Source organism: Somniosus microcephalus, chromosome 13 (assembly GCF_052327205.1).
Source record: "Somniosus microcephalus isolate GS21.2 chromosome 13, FLI_Smic_1.0, whole genome shotgun sequence".
Classification (NCBI taxonomy): domain Eukaryota; kingdom Metazoa; phylum Chordata; class Chondrichthyes; order Squaliformes; family Somniosidae; genus Somniosus; species Somniosus microcephalus.
The window spans coordinates 35,931,351-35,950,856 of record NC_140999.1 but is presented as its reverse complement, the minus strand read 5'-3'; the positions used below and the strand labels follow the sequence as shown (position 1 = coordinate 35,950,856).

The 19,506-nt window shown below is 45.8% G+C and overlaps 1 protein-coding gene and 1 pseudogene across 3 annotated transcripts in view; both read left to right on the top strand.

Moving 5' to 3' along the window:
• Positions 1-15,713, top strand: part of slc1a6 (solute carrier family 1 member 6) — a 142,186-nt gene extending 126,473 nt beyond the window's left edge. For all 3 annotated transcript variants that reach the window (XM_086004751.1, XM_086004753.1, XM_086004752.1), the window contains exons 8-11: positions 6,353-6,586; positions 6,794-6,988; positions 10,634-10,768; positions 13,646-15,713. In XM_086004751.1, the coding sequence (XP_085860877.1) occupies positions 6,353-6,586; positions 6,794-6,988; positions 10,634-10,768; positions 13,646-13,844 (763 nt within the window). In that variant the 3' untranslated portion in view covers positions 13,845-15,713. The remainder of the gene's footprint in view (positions 1-6,352; positions 6,587-6,793; positions 6,989-10,633; positions 10,769-13,645) is intronic.
• On the top strand, positions 4,219-4,291 carry LOC147108219 (small nucleolar RNA U3; annotated as a pseudogene).
• Positions 15,714-19,506: the final 3,793 nt, after the last annotated feature.

Below are 19,506 nucleotides of genomic sequence, written 5' to 3'. Positions count from 1 at the left end.
GTACTTCTGTCGGGAGATTGGGACATTGCGGCCAAACAAAGCTGATGCTGCTCTGTAGTTTACTGGAAAGCTATAGGGGGGAAAATTCGGTTGATTTGCGCCTCCCATTTAACGGGGCACAAAGCAACTAGCGCCCAGGCATGGCGCCACTAATGCCTCCCGCGAAATTCAGCGGGAGGTTAGTGGCAGCGATAACCGTTAGCGCCCCACGGCGCTGCACCTCCGGCGATGACGTCATCGCTGTGCACAGCGCATCTTCGGTAACGCCCCCTGGCTTACTGCCGGACGCTATATCCGACAGGGTCAGGGGCCAGGGCAGCACAAATTAAAGGGGAGGTGCCGAGTCGCCATTTTTGTTACTGGCCGCAGCATTCCTATAGGACCGAATTAAACTCGATGGTGGTGATTTTATCAATGGGGATGTGATGGAGGCGGGACTGCTGCTTGTCGGGTTTTAGTCCCATCTCCATCGACGTCCGGCCAACCCACGCTATTTTCCCTTGATTGACCTTGTTAAGCTCATTGCGGGCTTAGCAGGCCAATTAAGGGAAAGCCAGTTACAGAGAATGTCAGCGTATGATGTTTAATCTGTCAAAAAATTTTGACAGATGAATTGTCATCATTTGACAGCTTTGAGAAGCTGTCAAACACTGATAATCTCTGTTCTTTGGTGAGTCCTTGTACTCAAGACTCACCAAACCTCTTTCCTGAGCAGAAATCAGATGGCTGTTGCATCGGAGAATGCAGCAGCCATTCTGTCATCTCTGCCGTGGAGATGAGGCAGCTCCGCAGCCTAAAGGGATGAAGCCTGCAGGAAGAAGCAAAGGTAAGTAATCTTATTAAAACACTTTAGACTCACCTCACATACTTACCTCTCCACACTTGCACTCATCACTCACTGCACACTGGACATTTCGGCCCCTCCGACCCCCTCCGACCGACAGCTCGCCTCACTGACCCTGGTGAGGTTCGGAGCTGTTGGGAAGCCCACACTTTAGGGTTCAAAATAGGGATTAGCGCGGGTCGGGTACCCACTTCCTGGGGAGATGGCACGGAGGCGGGTTGGGGGCAGGATGGGTACCCGCTCCCAGATTCTGCCATTTTCCCAGCAGTCCCGCCTCCATACCCGCCTCCCCAGGGCTGGGGAAATGGCCCCCATTGTTTCCTGGTAGCTTTTAAGAAGCTAGCTACCCAGTTGCCTATGATAGTTAATATGTTCCTAGCTATTTTGCCACAAAATCAGCCTGCTGTGTATCAAACATAGTGACTACAGAGAAATACAGGTGCCAGTATACATAATGGAGGCCCATCAAGTGATTTAATATGAAGGGTTACACTGTGATCAACTTCTTCAGTGTATATTCATTCTTATGGATATTCCTCTATTTGTAGCTATGCCTGTAATTATTTCCTGGTCCAAGAGTGCAGGTGTGGAGAGGTAAGTATAGGAGGCGAGTCTAAAGTGTTTTAATAAGATTATTTACCTTTGCTGCCGCTGAAGGTTTGCAGACCAATAGGGTCAAAAGCTGCTTCTGTGCACAAACAATCCAGAACACCCTTCATCAGCCCCAGGGATGACCAAGAATGTTGCCACCTGATGCAAGCAATGCTGTGCTATCCAGTGGACAGGGGCTCAGTCAGTTCTTGGACCTACATCAGCAGGGATGTTCACAGCCAAATGAGCTCCTGAATTCCCTCCTGAGGCTCTCCACTCTTTCCCACAAAGACTGAAAGCCATCCCTTATAACTTTACTACACTCTGAGCATTTGTATGTGCAGATGCTAAGTTTGCACACACTACAGCTATTCCCTTGGAGACTGAGGATGTAAGTTGCACCATGGTAGCAGGGATCTGAGAGAACTCCCGCTTCACAGTTCTATCTAATTAGACTATACTAATGAATATCTGGGCATGTATTCCTGCATTGGAACCTAGGCTTGCCCTCAAACAATGCTCAACAGAGCCAAGTGACTGTTCCACATTGACAACCAAACTGGAAGGGACAGTTGAATTTGAAGTGTCAACTCCGATCCACAAAGTGAGTTGAACAAAATACGTCACTGGGTGGAACAATGGTAGATGAAATTAAACAGGGGTAAGTGTAAAGTACTGTACCTAGAAAAATTAGGCAACAGATATAGGGTTGGGGAAAAAAAGCCATTGCTAGAAATGCTCTGACTACAATTGGATAGCTAAGAATCGAAACACGTGAGGGCAGTCTCATGGAGCTGGTCAACAGAGAAGGGTTGAAGGAGGATAGTGTGGTTGACTGTGTCAAAGGCTGCAGAGAGATTGAGGAGGGATAAAGCACCCTGGTCACAATCACAGACACCATAGATTGTGACTGAATAGGACCATTTTGGTGCGGTGCTGTGGAAGGGGTGGAATGAAGTGAAAGTGAAAGAGATGGGCACAGTTCAGGGAGGATGATTCGTTCAAGAACCTTGGAGAGGAAAAGAAAGTAGGAGATGGAACCCTAGTTCATAAGGACAGATGGGTCAAGCAAAAGTTTTTCAAGGACAAGTGATGATGCTGGTTTTTAAAGGAAGGAATACAGCGCCTAAAGGAGAGATAGCCATTTATGATGTCAGCTAGCGTGCGGACCAGGAAGGGAAGTTCAATGGTCAGCAGTTTAGTGGGAAATGGGTTGCATTTGCGGCATCCAGAGTCCCCCCCCCCCCCCAAAGAAAATGGAGGGATAGCAGAGATGTGTACACAGCGAGGCATGTTCATGAGCACATTTCCAACCCCATCCATCCTAGATTCACCGGGAGGATGGAACCAGAAAGCCTAGTGTGTTTGATGATTGCTACTCAGCTCCTATTCTCCTATTGGACTGTTAGATATTACTTAGTTTCTGATAGACTGCAGTATGCCTGAAAAAGGTTACAGATTGTAATACTCGTTATTCTGCTCCTGTTAGATTCTAAAGTGTCTGATACTTTTTACTTAGCCCTATTAGACTGCAGTCTATGATACATAAAAGAAAGACTTGCATTTATATAGCACCTTTCACAACCTCAGGATGTTCCAAAGCACTTTACAGCTAATTAAGTACTTTTGAAGTGTAGTCACTGTTGTAATGTAGGAAACGCAGCAGCCAATTTGAGCACAGCAAGCTCCCACACAAAAAACTCCCACGTATAACATGGATCTTTTCATAGGTAACTGAGGAAATCCAGAGCAAAAAAGATCATTCAGCTCATAAAACCTACTCCATCCAGAATCCATGTATAATTATTCTATCGTGGACTTCACTCCCACACCACCTATTGATCTCCTACCTTAAAGAAGATTAGTTTCCTTCCTCTGCCTGCCTTGATTAAAAAAGTCAAGCAGTGTTGTTAAGTATATCTTTATAATCCTGCTTCTCAACAGATAGCGAGCCAGCTCCTTTTAAAGATGCAAATTTAGTCTGAAATCATCTACCTTTTCTTAGTCTGTGGGGATATAAAGTTTTTCTAATCTATAACCTTGCTCAGGGCTTCTGAATTTTGTTCTTGTTATCGAGTTCTGTACTTATTGGTCAAGATAAATAGCTTGTTCACTTCAAGCTCATCTACATACCTTTCATTATTTTTGAAGATCTGTATCATGTCTCCCCTCAATCTTTCCTTCAGAAAAAATAAATTTAGTTGCTGGAACCATTCTTAAAGAACTTAGAAAGTCTTTAGCAAAGTTTAAAAAAAAATACTTTTCTTTTGTGTGTTTTTAGTTTTTATTTATAGCACAAAAAACTGGGAGAAAATAAACAGGGAGAAAGTAAAGCCTAAAAAAACCACCAATAAATTTGGAGAAAATCAGTTTTTATTTTGAACATCTCTAAGGCTTAAGAAAAAAAGCAGGAGATGAATGAGGCACAGTTAAATGCAATGACAACTCCCAATTATTTACACAGTTCCACAGACACCACTTTCATGGGGCCTCGATAGCAGTTCCAAAAGTCCTGGCAAGCATATGCTCATAGCAGTTGCATGAAACTCTTTTTGCCAAGTTTGGTTCTCTGGGAATCTAGTCTGAAAAACATTTAGCATCATCTCAGCCAGCTGGTACACTGAAGATGCAAGAAGCAGCACAGCCCCAATTCAGAGAGCGTTGAATGGCGTGAATTCAGTCTGTAAGGTATCAAAAGATACTAAAGTGGAAATGGGAGAAAAAAAGTTCTTAAATATTTTTTATAGATAAAAATCCCAGTGAGTTACAGAACTGGCATTTCACTGACTATACTTTTAGGGATCATTTCTATAGTTAGTACCTTGAGTAATGGGTTCCGAAGTGTTTGGTCGGATTCTCTTCTCGCCCCTGACGGGATCTCCCAAGGGCATTGTGCAACTGGACAATTCTTTTTGCACATGACTGGCATTAATAGCCCTCTCAGTCCAGGAGAATAGAGTGCCTCCTCAAACAGAAACAAGGCAATTATCAATCTAAACAGCTGTAGTCTCCAAGGAACAGGTCTCCCTGGACCTTGAAGGTCCGAGATTGTAGTGTTTATAAACATTTTTAAATGTTCTTTCTGTTTTTATGGTATTTGCTCCTCTTTAGATCCCCTGCCACTCCATACACCTTGTTTACTGTTAAACTGTTCCACTGGTTACACTTCAGCTGGTAGTGACCTCAAGGGCTTCTGCTCTCGGTTGCTTTACCCCAGCAGATAGAGGTGCCAACTCGGGCCCAACCATCCCACACCAACACTCCTGCCATTGGTTGCCCAACATGCCCGTACACACAGTGCATCGCCTTCCTGGACCAATTGGAAAGCGAATAGACTCTTTATTAACTGATTGGATGATTCTTGACTGTCAGTAGAACAGCCTTCTCCCCATGTTCAATATTTATACAACTAGCAAACAAAAGTGCTCAAAGAAAATTAAAAGAAAACACAATTTGTTTAACGACCCAGTGATTTTTTTCTCCTGGGATGCTCGCAGCAGTGCCCTGGAGATTAGTTTTTAATTCCTGGAGACTCCAGGCCAATCCAAGCAGTAAGAGGGAAGCTTGGTAATAGGCTTTAAGCAATATGACATACAATATCAACAAGTAAACTTACCAAACTGGCTTCAGCTCCAGAATTTGGCACTGAACGTTGGTCCTGCGATGCTCGCACATTGTGCTAGTAATGTCATCATGCACGTTGCAGGCATGTATCATCTCGCAATGCACGTGATGACGTCACCATGACGTAACGCATGCACATCTCCAGATCCACAAGGAGCAAGAGACTTCAGGCTTTTTAAAGTTCGGAAAGAAGGGGCAGAATCAGATTTTACTGGTCCACCAACCCAGAAATCTGTAAAAGGCAATTTTAAAAGTCTCTAACCATTCTTTGTACCTTAGTCCCCCAAGTCTGGAATCATCCTTGTCACTCTTATCTGAACCCTTTTTAACACTTCTAGATCCTTAGTGATGTTTGGTGACCAAAACTGCACACCACATTTTAGAATAGCCCTCACCATTTATGTGCACGTTTCACAGGGGTAACCACATTGGAGAGTAAAATCTGGCAGGGTGTAAAAAACGTTATACACGATCCCGTCAGTTTCCCGATAAGCAGATTAGGTTAAAATTGCCTCTGGTCATTTTACTGAAAGGATTTAGCTTTGTTACCATGATTACAGATAATGACCACCCTTTAAAATATAGACCTGATATGACTCAGCACCCATCACTCAACATTTCTTTTTAGCTTTCAGTGGTGAACCCTGTAATATCTCCTGCAGATTGCAAAGATAGGTTTTGACTACCGGCAGGTTTTGGTTTCCCGGCTGGCGGAGAGTGCCCGCTAGCTACCTGATAGCCCTGACAGGAGGCCCGGTCCATTTTAAGGGCCAGGTCTCGTTAGCATAGGGCTGGCAGGCTGCAGATAGGAAACAAGTGCCCTGGGGCAGCCCGCCACAACATTGGGCAGCCTGGGCCAAAAGAAGGTAGATCCGGGACGGTCAATTCTCAGAAGGGGAGGGATCCCAGTGCGGCTGCAGCCTAGATTGTTCTTGTGGACCCCAGAGGAGCACTCCTAATCCTCACGGCACCAGGAAAATAAATGAAAACTTACCTGCTGGACGCCTCTTGCGCTGCACCTCCATCACAGTACTGTCCTAAAATATCAGTCTGGGTCCTGTGTATGCCATAGGATCCTGATTTGCATATTATAAGGGCCTACCACCTAATTCAGGCAGGCAGCCCTGTCGTCCAGTGGCAGGCCCTTCCGAAGTTGGCGTTGGCCGGATCGGAAGCCAGTGAAAATCTCCCTTTTTTACTGTTTGAAACCTTTAGAATCATAGCCAGTTATAAAACTTGGTTGGGATGAGGTACTGCCAACCTGAGGAAACGTTGTGTCTTCTTCTATTTCAGGTATGCCCCTATAGGTATCCTCTTCCTGATTGCAGGCAAAATCATGGAGATGAAAGACCTTAGTGTGATGGGCGGACAACTGGGAATGTACACTGTGACGGTGATAATTGGGCTGCTAATCCATGCACTCGTTGTCCTGCCACTTCTTTATTTTATAGTCACGCACAAGAATCCCTGGCTTTTTATTGGTGGAATATTGCAGGCATTGATCACTGCACTTGGCACTTCATCCAGGTAAGACAGTCCACCCTGAATAATGTGATGTCAATATAATCTGTTCACATTGACATTGCATCAGCTGGACAAACACTGTTTGCTTCTCTCTTTCTCTGTCTGCATCTCTTGTATCCCCTCTGTATATCTTTCCATATGTCCCTCTCTTTCTCTTCCTCTGTATCTCTTGCTAATGGATTAAATAGTTTAATCTATTTATTGTTGCAGCTCAGCAACTCTCCCAATCACCTTTAAGTGTCTGGAAGAAAATAATGGTGTAGACAAACGTGTTACTCGCTTTGTCCTTCCTGTTGGAGCTACTATTAACATGGATGGCACAGCACTCTACGAGGCTCTGGCTGCCATCTTTATCGCACAGGTCAACAACTATGATCTAAACTTTGGACAAATCATCACTATCAGGTAGAGTACTAGAGGGGAGTTGAACTGAAATCAAAGTTAGTCCAAATCTCAAGTTGTTCAATTTAGATTCAGCTTTGCAGTTTGCTGACCTTTACAACTAGCACTTAATTCATTCATTTTTTACACTGATCTGTATACTATATGTGATTAAGAAATTTCCAGTAAATTTAGTAAATGTAATAAACATAATAAAGCTGTTCAGAAACAATATAGAGGAAGTTACTTCTTGCCTAATTATATAATTTACTGAAGACACCAAATTACATGGCCATGTGACAATTATAGAAGAGTTGACACCATTCAAAGGGATCTGAACCAAATAGATGAACTAAGAAATCTTAGATATTAGTGTGAAGCTGTTGCCGACATGGGATACATCTCAAGAGATTCTTGGCTATACGTAGAAAAAAAATTATTCTAACCTTTATAGATCATTGACAATGCCACATATGTCCAAGATGTCTCTGATGCCCTGCGTTATTTTAACACTTTCAGATTCTCCAGACTTTTATCTCATTTCCGTTACATCTCCATCCCTCACCAGACCCTCTGCTTCAAACTTGAACAGTGACCCAACCAGTCCCCATCTACCACCACCTTCCTCAGCTTGGCTGATCTTATTCTTACCTTGAACAACTTCTCTTAACTCCACTCATGTCCTCTAGATAAAATGCTTTGCTGTGGGAACCTGCATGGGCCCAGTTATGCCTGGTTTTTTGTAGGCTATCTGGAACACTGCTCCAATTTGACTCTGGCCTGCTCCCTGACAACCTCCTCTGTTATATTGATGTCTGTGTTGGTGCCACTTCCTGTTCTTGCCCCAATCTGGAGAATTTCATTAACCATGCTTCTAATTTCTGCTCATCTCTCACCTTCACATAGTCCATCTCTGACTCTTCCATTCTTGCAAAGCTATTCAACTCAGTTAACCCACCATTACTAGGGTAATATGACTTTGGACAAACTGCCTAATTGCTTCTCCCTTTATTTATTAATAAGCATGTAAATGCAGCAATTATTTCTATAAGTATAATTTGGGTATAGTGTCCACACAATATGTAATGAGCACACACAATATGTATTTACAAACACTATTATGGGATATGTCCAATTTTATTCAGTATTTCAGTGTTTTGACCCTCTGAGGCCAGTGTAATCCTTCTCAGTGTGTGCTTGGTTGACTGTGTTTGTACCTCTTCTGTTAGGGTTGTCATAGGGAGAGATATAAGCAGTCTTATCCACTATGACATTGATGTACTGGGTCAGATGGGACACCTGAGTCTCTAGATGCTAATGCCTTCTCTTATCTCACAGGAGGTTTCTGTTGGTTCAGTGGATTTATAGCTTGGAGCATAACTCTGCCCAAAGAGCCCTCGTCCAGTCCTCGTGGCCAGAGGATAGGAGTAATGTTGCCTTACATACATTTTAGTTTGGGAGGAAGTACTTACAAGTAGTGTGCAGAGTGGATTCTATCAGACCATTCATTCATTTTACAGTTATTAATTGTGATTCACAAGCACCAAAGGCCCACACTGATTACATGTGAAAAATCCCCTCTCCTGTATGCAAGCTTCTCTTTATCTGTGTTTGCGGATGGTGGGCAGATATCATTAAGTGGCCTTAACAGGCCTGAAATTCCAGTAGGGTGGGATAGGGAGAAACCAGGTTTTCGCCCCGTGTAAAATCTGGCCTAAATTTCAGTTTGGGGGAAGAGGGGGAAAAGCGGATGAATCTTTTGCCCACCCCATGCTTTGTGGGCATGTCTGAGGGAGTTCACAGGCTAGCCCAGGAATTCAGCTATTATGCTTTCCCTAGACAACAAGTGTGCCTAAGGGAAAGGTAACCGATCCTCTCTACCCCTTTTGTCCCTGCAGGGAGAAGACGTATTTAAATATTCTTAAATCTTCGGCCCTTCAAAGGCCTCTTGTTCCTTCCATTGGAGGGAGAGGGGAGGGGGAGTACTTTGATAGAATAAATAAGGAGAGGTCGTTTCCAGTGGTAGATGGGTCGTTACCAAAAGACATAGGCCTAGAAATTCAGTGGGCTGCACTACCCGTTAGCGCCTTAAGAGGGCGCTAAGTGGGTCGGAAGCCACTGGCCACGCCTCCCGCTAAATTCAGCGGGACGCTAATGGTGGTGCTAGTCGTTAGCAGTGTGCCGCTACCGATGACGTCATCGGTGTGCGCAGCACCCCGCTGAGGCCCCGGCCGCGATATTAGGAAGCGCCCCCTGATTTACCGCCGGACGCTATGTGCGACCGGTTCAGGGGGGCCTTCCTGCGGCGGTAGAGGCGCAAATTAAAGGAGAGGTGCGGGGCGGCCATTTTTGTTGCTGGCCACCTGCCAGCACCTCTCCGCGCTGCCGTCCCCGGCCTCCTGATCCCCTCCCCCCCCCCCCCCCCCCCCTGCGGAGTGCCGGCTGCGTTCCAAGAGCCCGGCACTTCTCCTCGGTGCCGGGCTCTTTTGCCGGCACTCGCGATCCTCGGGGGCCCAGCTGGGCCCCAGATTGCGCGGAACAGGGCCCCTCCCCTTTAAGTAGGGGAGGAAGGCCTGCAGTACCGCAGCGCGACGTGCCGCAGCGTGTGGCGCTGCGGCACGTTGCGCTACGATATTCAGTTGCAGCGCCCCAAGAGGGATGCGGGGCGCCTCTAGTAGTGCCGCGCTTCCCTCTGGGGCGCTCCAACTGAATTTCCGGCGGGCGGCCGCGAATGCTTCCGGGGCGCTACTTTTAGTGCCCTGGCGAGACTGGCGCCCCTAATGGTTCTATAGTGAATTTCTAGGCCATAGATTTAAGGTGATTGACAAAAGAACCAGAGGTGACATGAGGAAACATTTTTTTACACAACGAGTTGTTGTGATCTGGAATGCACTGCCTGAAAGGGTGGTGGAAGCAGATTAAATAGTAACATTCAAAAGAGTATTGGATAAATACTTGATGGGAAAAAATTTACAGGGCTATGGGGAAAGAACAGGGGAGTGGGACTGATTGGATAGCTCTACCAAGCAGCCGGCACAGGCACGATGAGCCGGATGGCCTCCTTCTGTGCTGTATCATTCTATGATTCTATAAACAGAGTAGTGCTCTGATTTTTCCAGCCGGCAATCAGGGCATTCACCTCTGTTGCAGCTATAAGTGCACAGGCGCTGCCCTGATGACTTAATTGACCCAGTTCCCAGGACGTGGTCTATGTCAATGGCCACAGGTGGCCAGAAGCATCACAGTGCTGCTCTTCTGGCACTGGTGCAGGAACCCTAGTATATTGGATCTAAGATGCAGGAGCTGCAATAAGAATCAGTAAGAATAATTTTTAGTATTCTTAAGCTCTTTCACCCTCTACGAGTAGAGCAAAACATGGATCTCACTCCCCCAAAAGGCAATGGATGCTGGGTCACTTGACATTTTCAAGACTGAGAGCGATAGATTTTTGTCAGGTAAGGCTATCAAAGGATATGGAGCAAAGGCAGGTAAATGGAGTTAAGGTACAGATCAGCCAAGATCTAATTGAATGGCAAAATAGGCTTGAGGGGCTGAATGGCCTACTACTGTTCTTCTAGTAAAAATTGCCATAATTTCAATTGTGTGGAATTTGAATTTTTGCTCTACTTGACTATGTTAACAGTCTCTGCTTTCTTTTTCACAATATAGTATCACTGCGACAGCAGCCAGCATTGGAGCTGCAGGAATACCACAGGCTGGTCTTGTTACCATGGTGATAGTTTTGACATCAGTTGGACTTCCCACGGAGGACATCACCCTGATCATCGCAGTGGATTGGTTCCTGTATGCAGGCTCAGTATTGTTCTTGCCTTTTAACATTACAGTGTTTGTACTAACGTGTACTTAATTATTCATTAGGAAGATTTAGTGAAGGACTATTCTATACTGATTAAGCAGCTTGAAGATTACTTAATATTAGAGAAGATTTTGTTAACCTAGCTGAACATAGCTGCTTGGGTCAAAAGTAGCAGGTGATTTGCTTGGAATGCAATATAGAGTAATACATTTGGGCTAGACTGCTAAGCTCCAGGTACCTCAATCAGGGAATGGAATATTTCAATGATGCCCATCTGATATTTGATGATATGATTGTACCCAGAAGGTGTTTTCATAACATAAAAAGAAAATACTGCAGATGCTGGAAATCTGAAATAAAACAGAAAATGCTGGAAATACTCAGCAGGTCAGGCAGCATCTGTGGAGAGAGAAACAGAGTTAATGTTTCAGGTCGATGACCTTTCATCAGAACTGGAAAAAAGCAGGAAATGGAACAGATTTTTAAGCAAGTGAACAGGCTGGGAAAGGGGAGAGGGGATGAAAGAACAAAAGGGAAGGTCTGTGATAGGGTGGAAGGCGGGAGAGATTAAGAGACATTAAGAGATATTCAAGGCAAAAAGGAGATGGTAATGAAACAGGTTAAGAAACAAAGGATGGCTCTAGATGAAGTGTAAATTGTGCTGGCAGAATGAAAGACAGCTGCCATGTGGGGGAGAAGAAAAAAAGACACAGACAAAAAGTGTGGATAAAAAAATTTTTTTTTAAATATATATATATATATATATATGATAGGGGCCGAGGTTATGATCTGAAATTGTTGAACTCTATGTTGAGTCCGGAGGGCTGTAAAGTGCCTAATCGAAAGATGAGGTGCTGTTCCTCGAGATTACGCTGAGCATCCGTGGAACAGTGCAAGAGGCTGAGGACGGTGGGGTCTGAGTGGGAATGGAGCGGTGAATTAAAGTGACAGGCGACCGGAAGCTCGGTGTCCCCCTTGCGGACTGTACGGAGGTGTTTTCATAACACTTCTTATATTGCAAATCAAATGCTGGAATTTTGTGCCTTATTGAATGTCATTAGAGGGTAGATTTTCTGGCACTGGAGTTAGAACTATGGGACTGACTGGCTGTAAGCTTAGTTCTAAAGATAAGGGGTAAGCCTCTAAGGATAAGGGGTAAGCCATTTAGGACAGAGATGAGGAGGAATTTCTTCACCCAGAGAGTGGTGAACCTGTGGAATTCTCTACCACAGAGGCCAATTCATTAAATATATTCAAGAAGGAGTTAGATATATTTCTTAAGGCTAAAGGGATCAAGGGATATGGGGAGAAGGCAGGGACAGGGTACTGAGTTTGGATGATCAGCCATGATCTCATTGAATGGCAGAGCAGGCTCGAGGGGCCAGATGGCCTACTCCTGCTCCTATCTTCTGTGTTTCTATGTTTCATCCAAAATAAATATGAACTACTGGAATCTTTCAGGGTCGATCTAATTAAATATGGAGAGCAAGCTGCCAGACTGGATTGAGCCTCCCGCTCGCAATTTGTCGAAGGGCATGTGGTATATCCTCTTAAAGGGCTGAAGCTGCAGTTCAAGGGAGAGATGATATTTTTATCGGCAGTAATGAGAACAGCTGCAGGAAATCGCGCAGCACCTGCAAAGAACCCCACCATTCTGTGATACAATTATGGAGCTTCTCATTCACAAACTGCGGCAAAGGAGAGTTTCCCTGTTTGGTAATGAAGGATACTCTCCCTGCAGGAGAGCCATCGGGTCTGCACAGGAGGCGGGAGCAGAAAGGGTTAACAAGGGGGTCCAATGTTCAGAGGACCTGGGAGCAGTCAAATAGCTTTGCAACCTGAAAAATCTGCCACGTTAAAGCTACCAAGCATTCCCCAAGTAGATGGATATACATGCCACAAAGTTTCCTTTCAACCTGTTACACTTTGACTGACACCACATGCAAAGCTAAAAAAACTTCAATCCAGCCTGTTGTTTTTGTCATGAAGGTTTTTTTCCCCCCAGTGGCAGTTGTCATGGTTGAAATAAAAGGCTAGAATATTCTCTTTAGTTGAAGCCCTCGGTGAAAGATTACACTTCTGATGTAAACTGCAGGATTACTAGAATTTAACCCACAGTGTATTCCTGGGAATATTGGATATTCTCTCTGCCGAGCACACAAAGAAAAGATACAACCTTAATAACAACAGAAGACGCTGGAAAAACTCAGCAGGCCAGGCAACATCCGTGGAGAGAGAAATAGAGTCAACGTTTCAGGTCGAAACCCTTCTTCAGAACTGAGACAAAAAGGCAGGAAATGAAACCGATTAAAAGGCAGTTTGGGGGCTGGGAAATGGGGGAGGGGATGAAAGAAGAGACATTAAGAGATATTCAAGGTGAGACGAGATGGTAATAGGACAGGTAAAGAAACAAACAATGGCTCGAGATGAAGTGTGAAATGCGCTGGCAGAGTGAGAGACAGCTGCCATGTGGGAGAGAGAAAAAAAAGGAAAAGGCACAAACCAAAAGTGTGGATAAAAAATATGAAAATATAATAGGGGCCGAGGTTATGATCTGAAATTGTTGAACTCGATATTGAGTCCGGAAGGCTGTAAAGTGCCTAATCGGAAGATGAGGTGCTGTTCCTCAAGCTTACGCTGAGCTTCCGTTGAACAATGCAAGAGGCCGCAGATGGTGAGGTCTGAGTGGGAATGGAGCAGTGAATTAAAATGACAGGTGACCAGATGCTCGGGGTCACCCTTACGGACTGAACGGAGGTGTTCCGCAAAGCGGTCACCCAATCTGCATTTGGTCTCCCCAATGTCACAGAGGTAATTAGGTTTGCCCTGAAACTGGGGAAGTTAATGATGCTTTCATTTTTCAGGGATCGTCTGCGAACTACCACCAATGTGCTTGGCGACTCATTGGGAGCGGGCATTGTGGAGCACCTGTCAAGGCATGAACTGCACACACAGGATACAGAAGTTGGAAATTCTGTCATTGAAGAAAAGGAGAAACCTTATCAGCTTATCTGCCAGGAGCACGAAAACCAGAAGCATTTGGATAGTGAGACCATGATGTGACCCTGAGACTAAGGCAGGCTCCGTACTGAAGAGATAAACATATACAACCATGTAAATTGTGTGTCTGTGCATTTCTAATCAAACTAGTCAGCAAAGGAATGTCTAAAACAGTCTAATTACTTCAGCAAGAATCTCGCAAAATAGGGGCAGACCTGTATGCATGTGTATCTCCACGTGTGTATCATCCATGTGTGTGCACGTATGAGTGCATTCATGTACTAATGGATGTCCATGTCTGTGTGTACATAATGTGTGAATGTTCATGTACGAATGTGTGTTTGTATGCATTTCTGTGCAGGTGCACGTAAATGTGTATGCTGTGGTTTGTGGGTATCCATCAGTTTGAATGTGCAAATTTGTGTGTGTGTGTGTCCACATGCGTGACAGTATTTATGCATATTCATGTGTACAGGTCTCTGCATGTGTGTGTCTTTGTACATGCATGTGTGTGGAGTTGTCTTTAACTGGAAATGGTAGTCTTTTAAACCAGGTAGTTGCCTCGGTAGCACTTTTCTAGTTGGGAGAAGATTTCCTTTGTGTGCTGGGCGCCCTGAAATCGTACGTATGTTTCTGATTTTTCTACACCAAGTACACAGAGGGAATCTTCTCCCCTTGTCAGAAAATAATTAATTTTCATTAGAAATACTTGAAGAAAAATATCAAAGGGACAGAGAAAGGGCAGGGAAATGGGATGACAGTAGATAGCTCTGATACGGAGCTAGCACTGCAACAAGCACAATGAGCTGAATAGTCTCTGACTGTTCTGAGTTTTCTATGATAATATTGTGACATACTCTTGTGCTAAACTGGTCAAGTTTTGCAAAATTTTAATGTCTTGGCAGACATCTAACAAGGGGCTGATTTTCTTCATCCATTGCACGTCATGCCTAAAAGTTTAAGAATGGTGCTAAATCCATTTGAGTGTTAGGGGTAGATTTTGACTTTGTGCGATGGCGAATCGGCATCCATTTTACATCTCTCTCAATTTTTATTTCCATTGAAACCCAGAGGCAACCTGAATATCCAGTTACAATGAGCATTCATTTCTGCCTTTTTGACACAGCGTAAGAGGAGGAAAGGGACACAGAAGGCCTCAGCCCAGCGCTCCCGCATATTAATATGAAACTCCTGCCTTTTTCATGTGGGAAGGGAGGGTTCCACCATAACTACGCCGAAAGTGCGGCAAAGTGGGAGCAACTCTGCAGAAATGCCTGCCACGAGTCTCTGTATTTCAATATCCCCTACATAATCCTGTCACTTTTCCAAGACATTTCAGCTGATCGGACCTGAAAGCAGGAAGTCTGCGATATCTCCCCTTTCACAACGTTGTTCTGTCCCATTTATCGTGCTTTGCGATCATGAGGCCAGAGGAGTAAAATAAAAACTAAACAAAATATTATTAACTAGTTATTGTAACAAACATACCCTGATTCATTAATCGGGCAGGGTTACGCAGACACTGAATCTACAGCGGGCTGAATAATCTTAGGACAGCCCTGATAATAATGTTAAAGTAGATCCTTTGAGTAGCTCCAGGGGCACAGCATCAATTAGACACAGTGAAGCGGGCACACACTCATAGCGTCAGTATGCAGAAGAGGTGGAAAATCTTCAGACATTCTGAAAAATAACGTTTCCTAATCTTCAAATGTTCTCATTGTCAGATGATGTAAAATGTACAATATCTGTGATGTATTTCTAATCTCTAAATGATATGTGGCATAAGATCAAAAACTTGTACTTAGTCCAAACAAGACATTGCACTTCATATCACTGACTCACTTCTGAGTAAAGTCTCCTCTGTTTCTCCATTACACTGATTTTGGGTGTGCATCTTGCTGCAATTAAATATGTAGTTCCTACAAACAATCTGCGTTTTCCAGCTTTCTCAGATTTATCCTATCTTCTATAAGATTGTTTATAGCACTCAATTCATTTCAAATGGCATTTAGACTAATATCAAATTTCAAAAGCACTGAGACATGGGCAGACCCTAGCACAGGAATAAGCTACCACTGCTCACCTTGTTTCTTACTTTCTGTTACAGTTACACAGCGAGAGTTACTGTGACACTTTAGAGGAAGCATCCTGAGGCTTCTGGAAGGATGCAAGGAAATGTTCTGATTGTTAGTTGTGGGCATATCTCTCCAATGTGAAACTTATTCATCACATTCTTGTATTGATCTGGATGTTCTGGGTATGATTTAATCTTCAAGAGGGCTAGAAAATTAACTCTGAATGGTAACTAAGGTGCGGAATATTAAAGGGCTAAAATATATGGGCTTCCACTGACCTCTCATCTTAAATCTGGCAGGAGTCTGCCAGAATCCCGAGGGAAACAGCTATCTACCATTTCTGGGAGTTTCCTCAATACCTTGTAAGTGATGGAACTTCCGTCTGCCCTTTTCAAGACAAATGATGGGCCAAAGGCAGGGACTCTCTATGGCAGAAGTTCCCTCTCCTGGTCCACAATCAGGTCTGGTCTTTGTGTGTTGGCTGGTACATCAAGTGAGTGGAGGCACACCAGCCTCCACAAGGATGTGTGTGCACCCCATGACAAGTGGCCTGGATCCCCGAAGAAGTACGAATGTTTGTTTTTAATTGATTGGGGGTGCTCATCAGACCAGTACTGGGTTGGGCAGAGGCTGAGTTTCTGTTGGCATGGGACAGGCTGGTACCAGAGATATGCCCAAAATGGCAGTTGCACCCACCTGCCCCACGCTTGGTAGGTGTCCTCCTACTTTATCTGTAAATTCCAGCTGGGTCTGCACTAGAGGGCATTGTTGAGTTTCAGTGTACCCCGTGGAATTGTAGGTTTCACTATATTACAACGCTTTACTTATTTTACAGTTCTTGTTTCAAAATCATAAACATCTTGAAGCTCTCGTGGGTTTTGGAATGAACACTATTGGACCAGGATTGAGACGTTTTATGTGAGACTGGATGCTCACAGTGCATTCTGCTCAGCTCAAGGTTAAAAAATATCACCTGGTGAAGCAGAAAAATACTATAATATCACTGCTGCTGACCACTGCTGCACCTGTTTCTTCACTTTGAAGTCTGCTCTGTGACAAAGGAAGATCAAAAAGATATCTTTCACAATAAAGTAAAGCTGTCAGTCACAAATAGGTTTGTCAAGCACAGAGACTGCCTACCAGCCAAGCAATCCACACCTTTTCATGAGATCAGCAAACTCTAAGAGCTTTGCTCACAGGATCACCTGATGGGCCAATTGCAAAGGCCATGGATAGATATATAAGCAATTGATATCTTGTCCAGTAATCAATCCTATTGTTATTACCTGAGTGGTCTTGGCAACTGTTTACCCCAATGATTTCTTTCAAATGTAATAATTTAAATAAAGCAGAGGTGGACTAGGCGCATGTAGGTGCATGTGGGGACATAGTGGTGGGCACAAGCTGGAAGGGAAGAGGAATTCTGGGCACTTATAGGGCTAGAAATTCACTTTGGGCCCGCCAGCTGGCTAGCGCCCAGAAGTTAGCGCTGCGCGCGGAGCCAGTTGCGCCTGTCAGAAATTCAGTTTCTGCGCCCCAAGTCGAAACCGGCCGCTATTCCAGGGTGTGCCCGCCCCCGCTTGGGGCGCTGAAACTGAATTTCGGCGCGCTAGGTGCCGCAGCGCCACCCGCTGCGGAGCGGCAGGCTGCGGTACTGCAGGCCTTCCTCCTCTTAAGGGGGAGGTGCCTGCAACGGGGAGATCGCCGCTTGATAGTGCCGGCAAATGAGCCCGGCACCACGGAGAAGTGCCGGGCTCCCGGAAAACAGCCAGCAATGCGGGGGGGGGGGTGGAGGAAGCCGGGGAAGGAGGTGCGGGCAGGTGGCCGCCGAAAAAGCGGCCGGCCGCACCTCCGCCTTAACTCGCCCACTAAGGCTGCAGGACGGCCCCGTCTTCACATCGTTGTTTGCGGCCGCTGCGGAAGAGGCTGGCCGCAACTAAATATGGGGGTCGGGCCGGTAGCGGGGCGGAACCGGGGCACTGCGCACACCGATGACGTCATTGGTGTCGGCGCAGCGCTACCGGCTACCGCCGCCATTACCGCAGCGCTGAATATCAGCGCAAACTCCTCAAGTGGCACAGAAGCCCTCTTTGGGCGGTAACTGGGCGCACGCCCACTGAATTTCTAGGCCATAGAACCTTAAATGCAACAGCAACCTTAAAGGTGCAGACACAATGAAAGCCCTGTACAATAAATCCTGATTTTTGTGTGGATGTGAGTGTGTCTGGAACAGTGAATGTTTAAGCTACCGGCTGCTGATGAATATTGGAGAGTTTTGAAATCTATTCTAATCAGCCAGAAGTTGTAATTTGCATTTCTGTCATCCCCCCCTTTTGTTGAAATGTGCGTTTTCTGTGAATGTTTGCACGCTACTGTGACATGAACGGGATGGCAGCAGCATCCCAAGAAAGAGTTTGGGCATCCCTGCAATTTGCCTGGAATATAAATATAGATAGAAAAGAAAAGAAAGATTTGCGTTTATATCGCACCTTTCACGACCCCAGGACGTTCCAAAGCACTTTACAGCCAATGAAGTACTTTTGAATTGTAGTCACTGTTGTAAGAAACATGTCAGCCAATTTGGGCACAGCAAGCTCCCACAAACAGCAATGTCATAATGACTAGATAATCTGTTTTAGTGCTATTGATTGAGAGATAAATATCAGCCAGAATATATATATACTAGCTGGGGTGAGCCCGGCGTTGCCGAGGCTTTTTCGAGGGCATGTTGTTGTTGGAAGAGAGAGAGAGAGCGACTGGGGGGGTGGGGGGGCGGCAGAGAGAGACTGGGGGGGGGGGATCAGAGAGAGACTGGGGGGGGAACAGAGAGAGACTGGGGGGGGAACAGAGAGACTGGGGGGGAACAGAGAGAGACTGGGGGGGGTAACAGAGAGAGACTGGGGGGAGGGGGGTAACAGAGAGAGACGGGGGGAACAGAGAGAGACTGGGGGGGGAACAGAGAAGCTCTCTGCCCCCCCCCGCGATTTCCCGAGGCTCTCCCTGCCCCCCCCCCGCGATTTCCCGAGGCTCTCCCCCCCCCCCGCGATTTCCCAAGGCTCTCCCCCGCCCCCCCCCCCCGCGATTTCCCGAGGCTCTCCCCCGCCCCCCCCCCCCGCGATTTCCCGAGGCTCGCCCCCCCCGCGATCTCCCGAGGCTGTGTGCTGGCGTCACGGGGGCCGTGCACATGCGTGCCGGCGTCAAGGCGGCTGCGCAACTGGCGGCCTCCTCATTTTTTAAAAACTCATGCGTGCTGGCGTCACGGGGTGGCGGGCCGTGCGCATGCGTGGTTTCAAGACCGCCGGCGTGCCCCGTTGCCGGGGTAACGGGGGCCGTGCGAATGCGTGCCGTCGTCAAGGCGGCCGCGCAACTGGCGGCCTCTTTTTTTAAACTCATCTTTCACCGAGTAAGAGGAGATTAAATAAATAGAGAGCAGCAAAAGAGGAGGAAGGGAGTAGGAGTCGCTCGGTAGGCCCATGCAAGAAGGACGGTAGATGTGAATAGGAGGCAGGGCTCGGCTGCCGGTTAACTAAGTGGCCCCTCGTGTCGGACGCAGGCCTGGTCTCGAACGAGGAGCCAACTGCCCCGCCCTCCACGTGCGCATTTGCTAAACACAATTTAAAACACAAATAAATTGTTATTTAATTCCC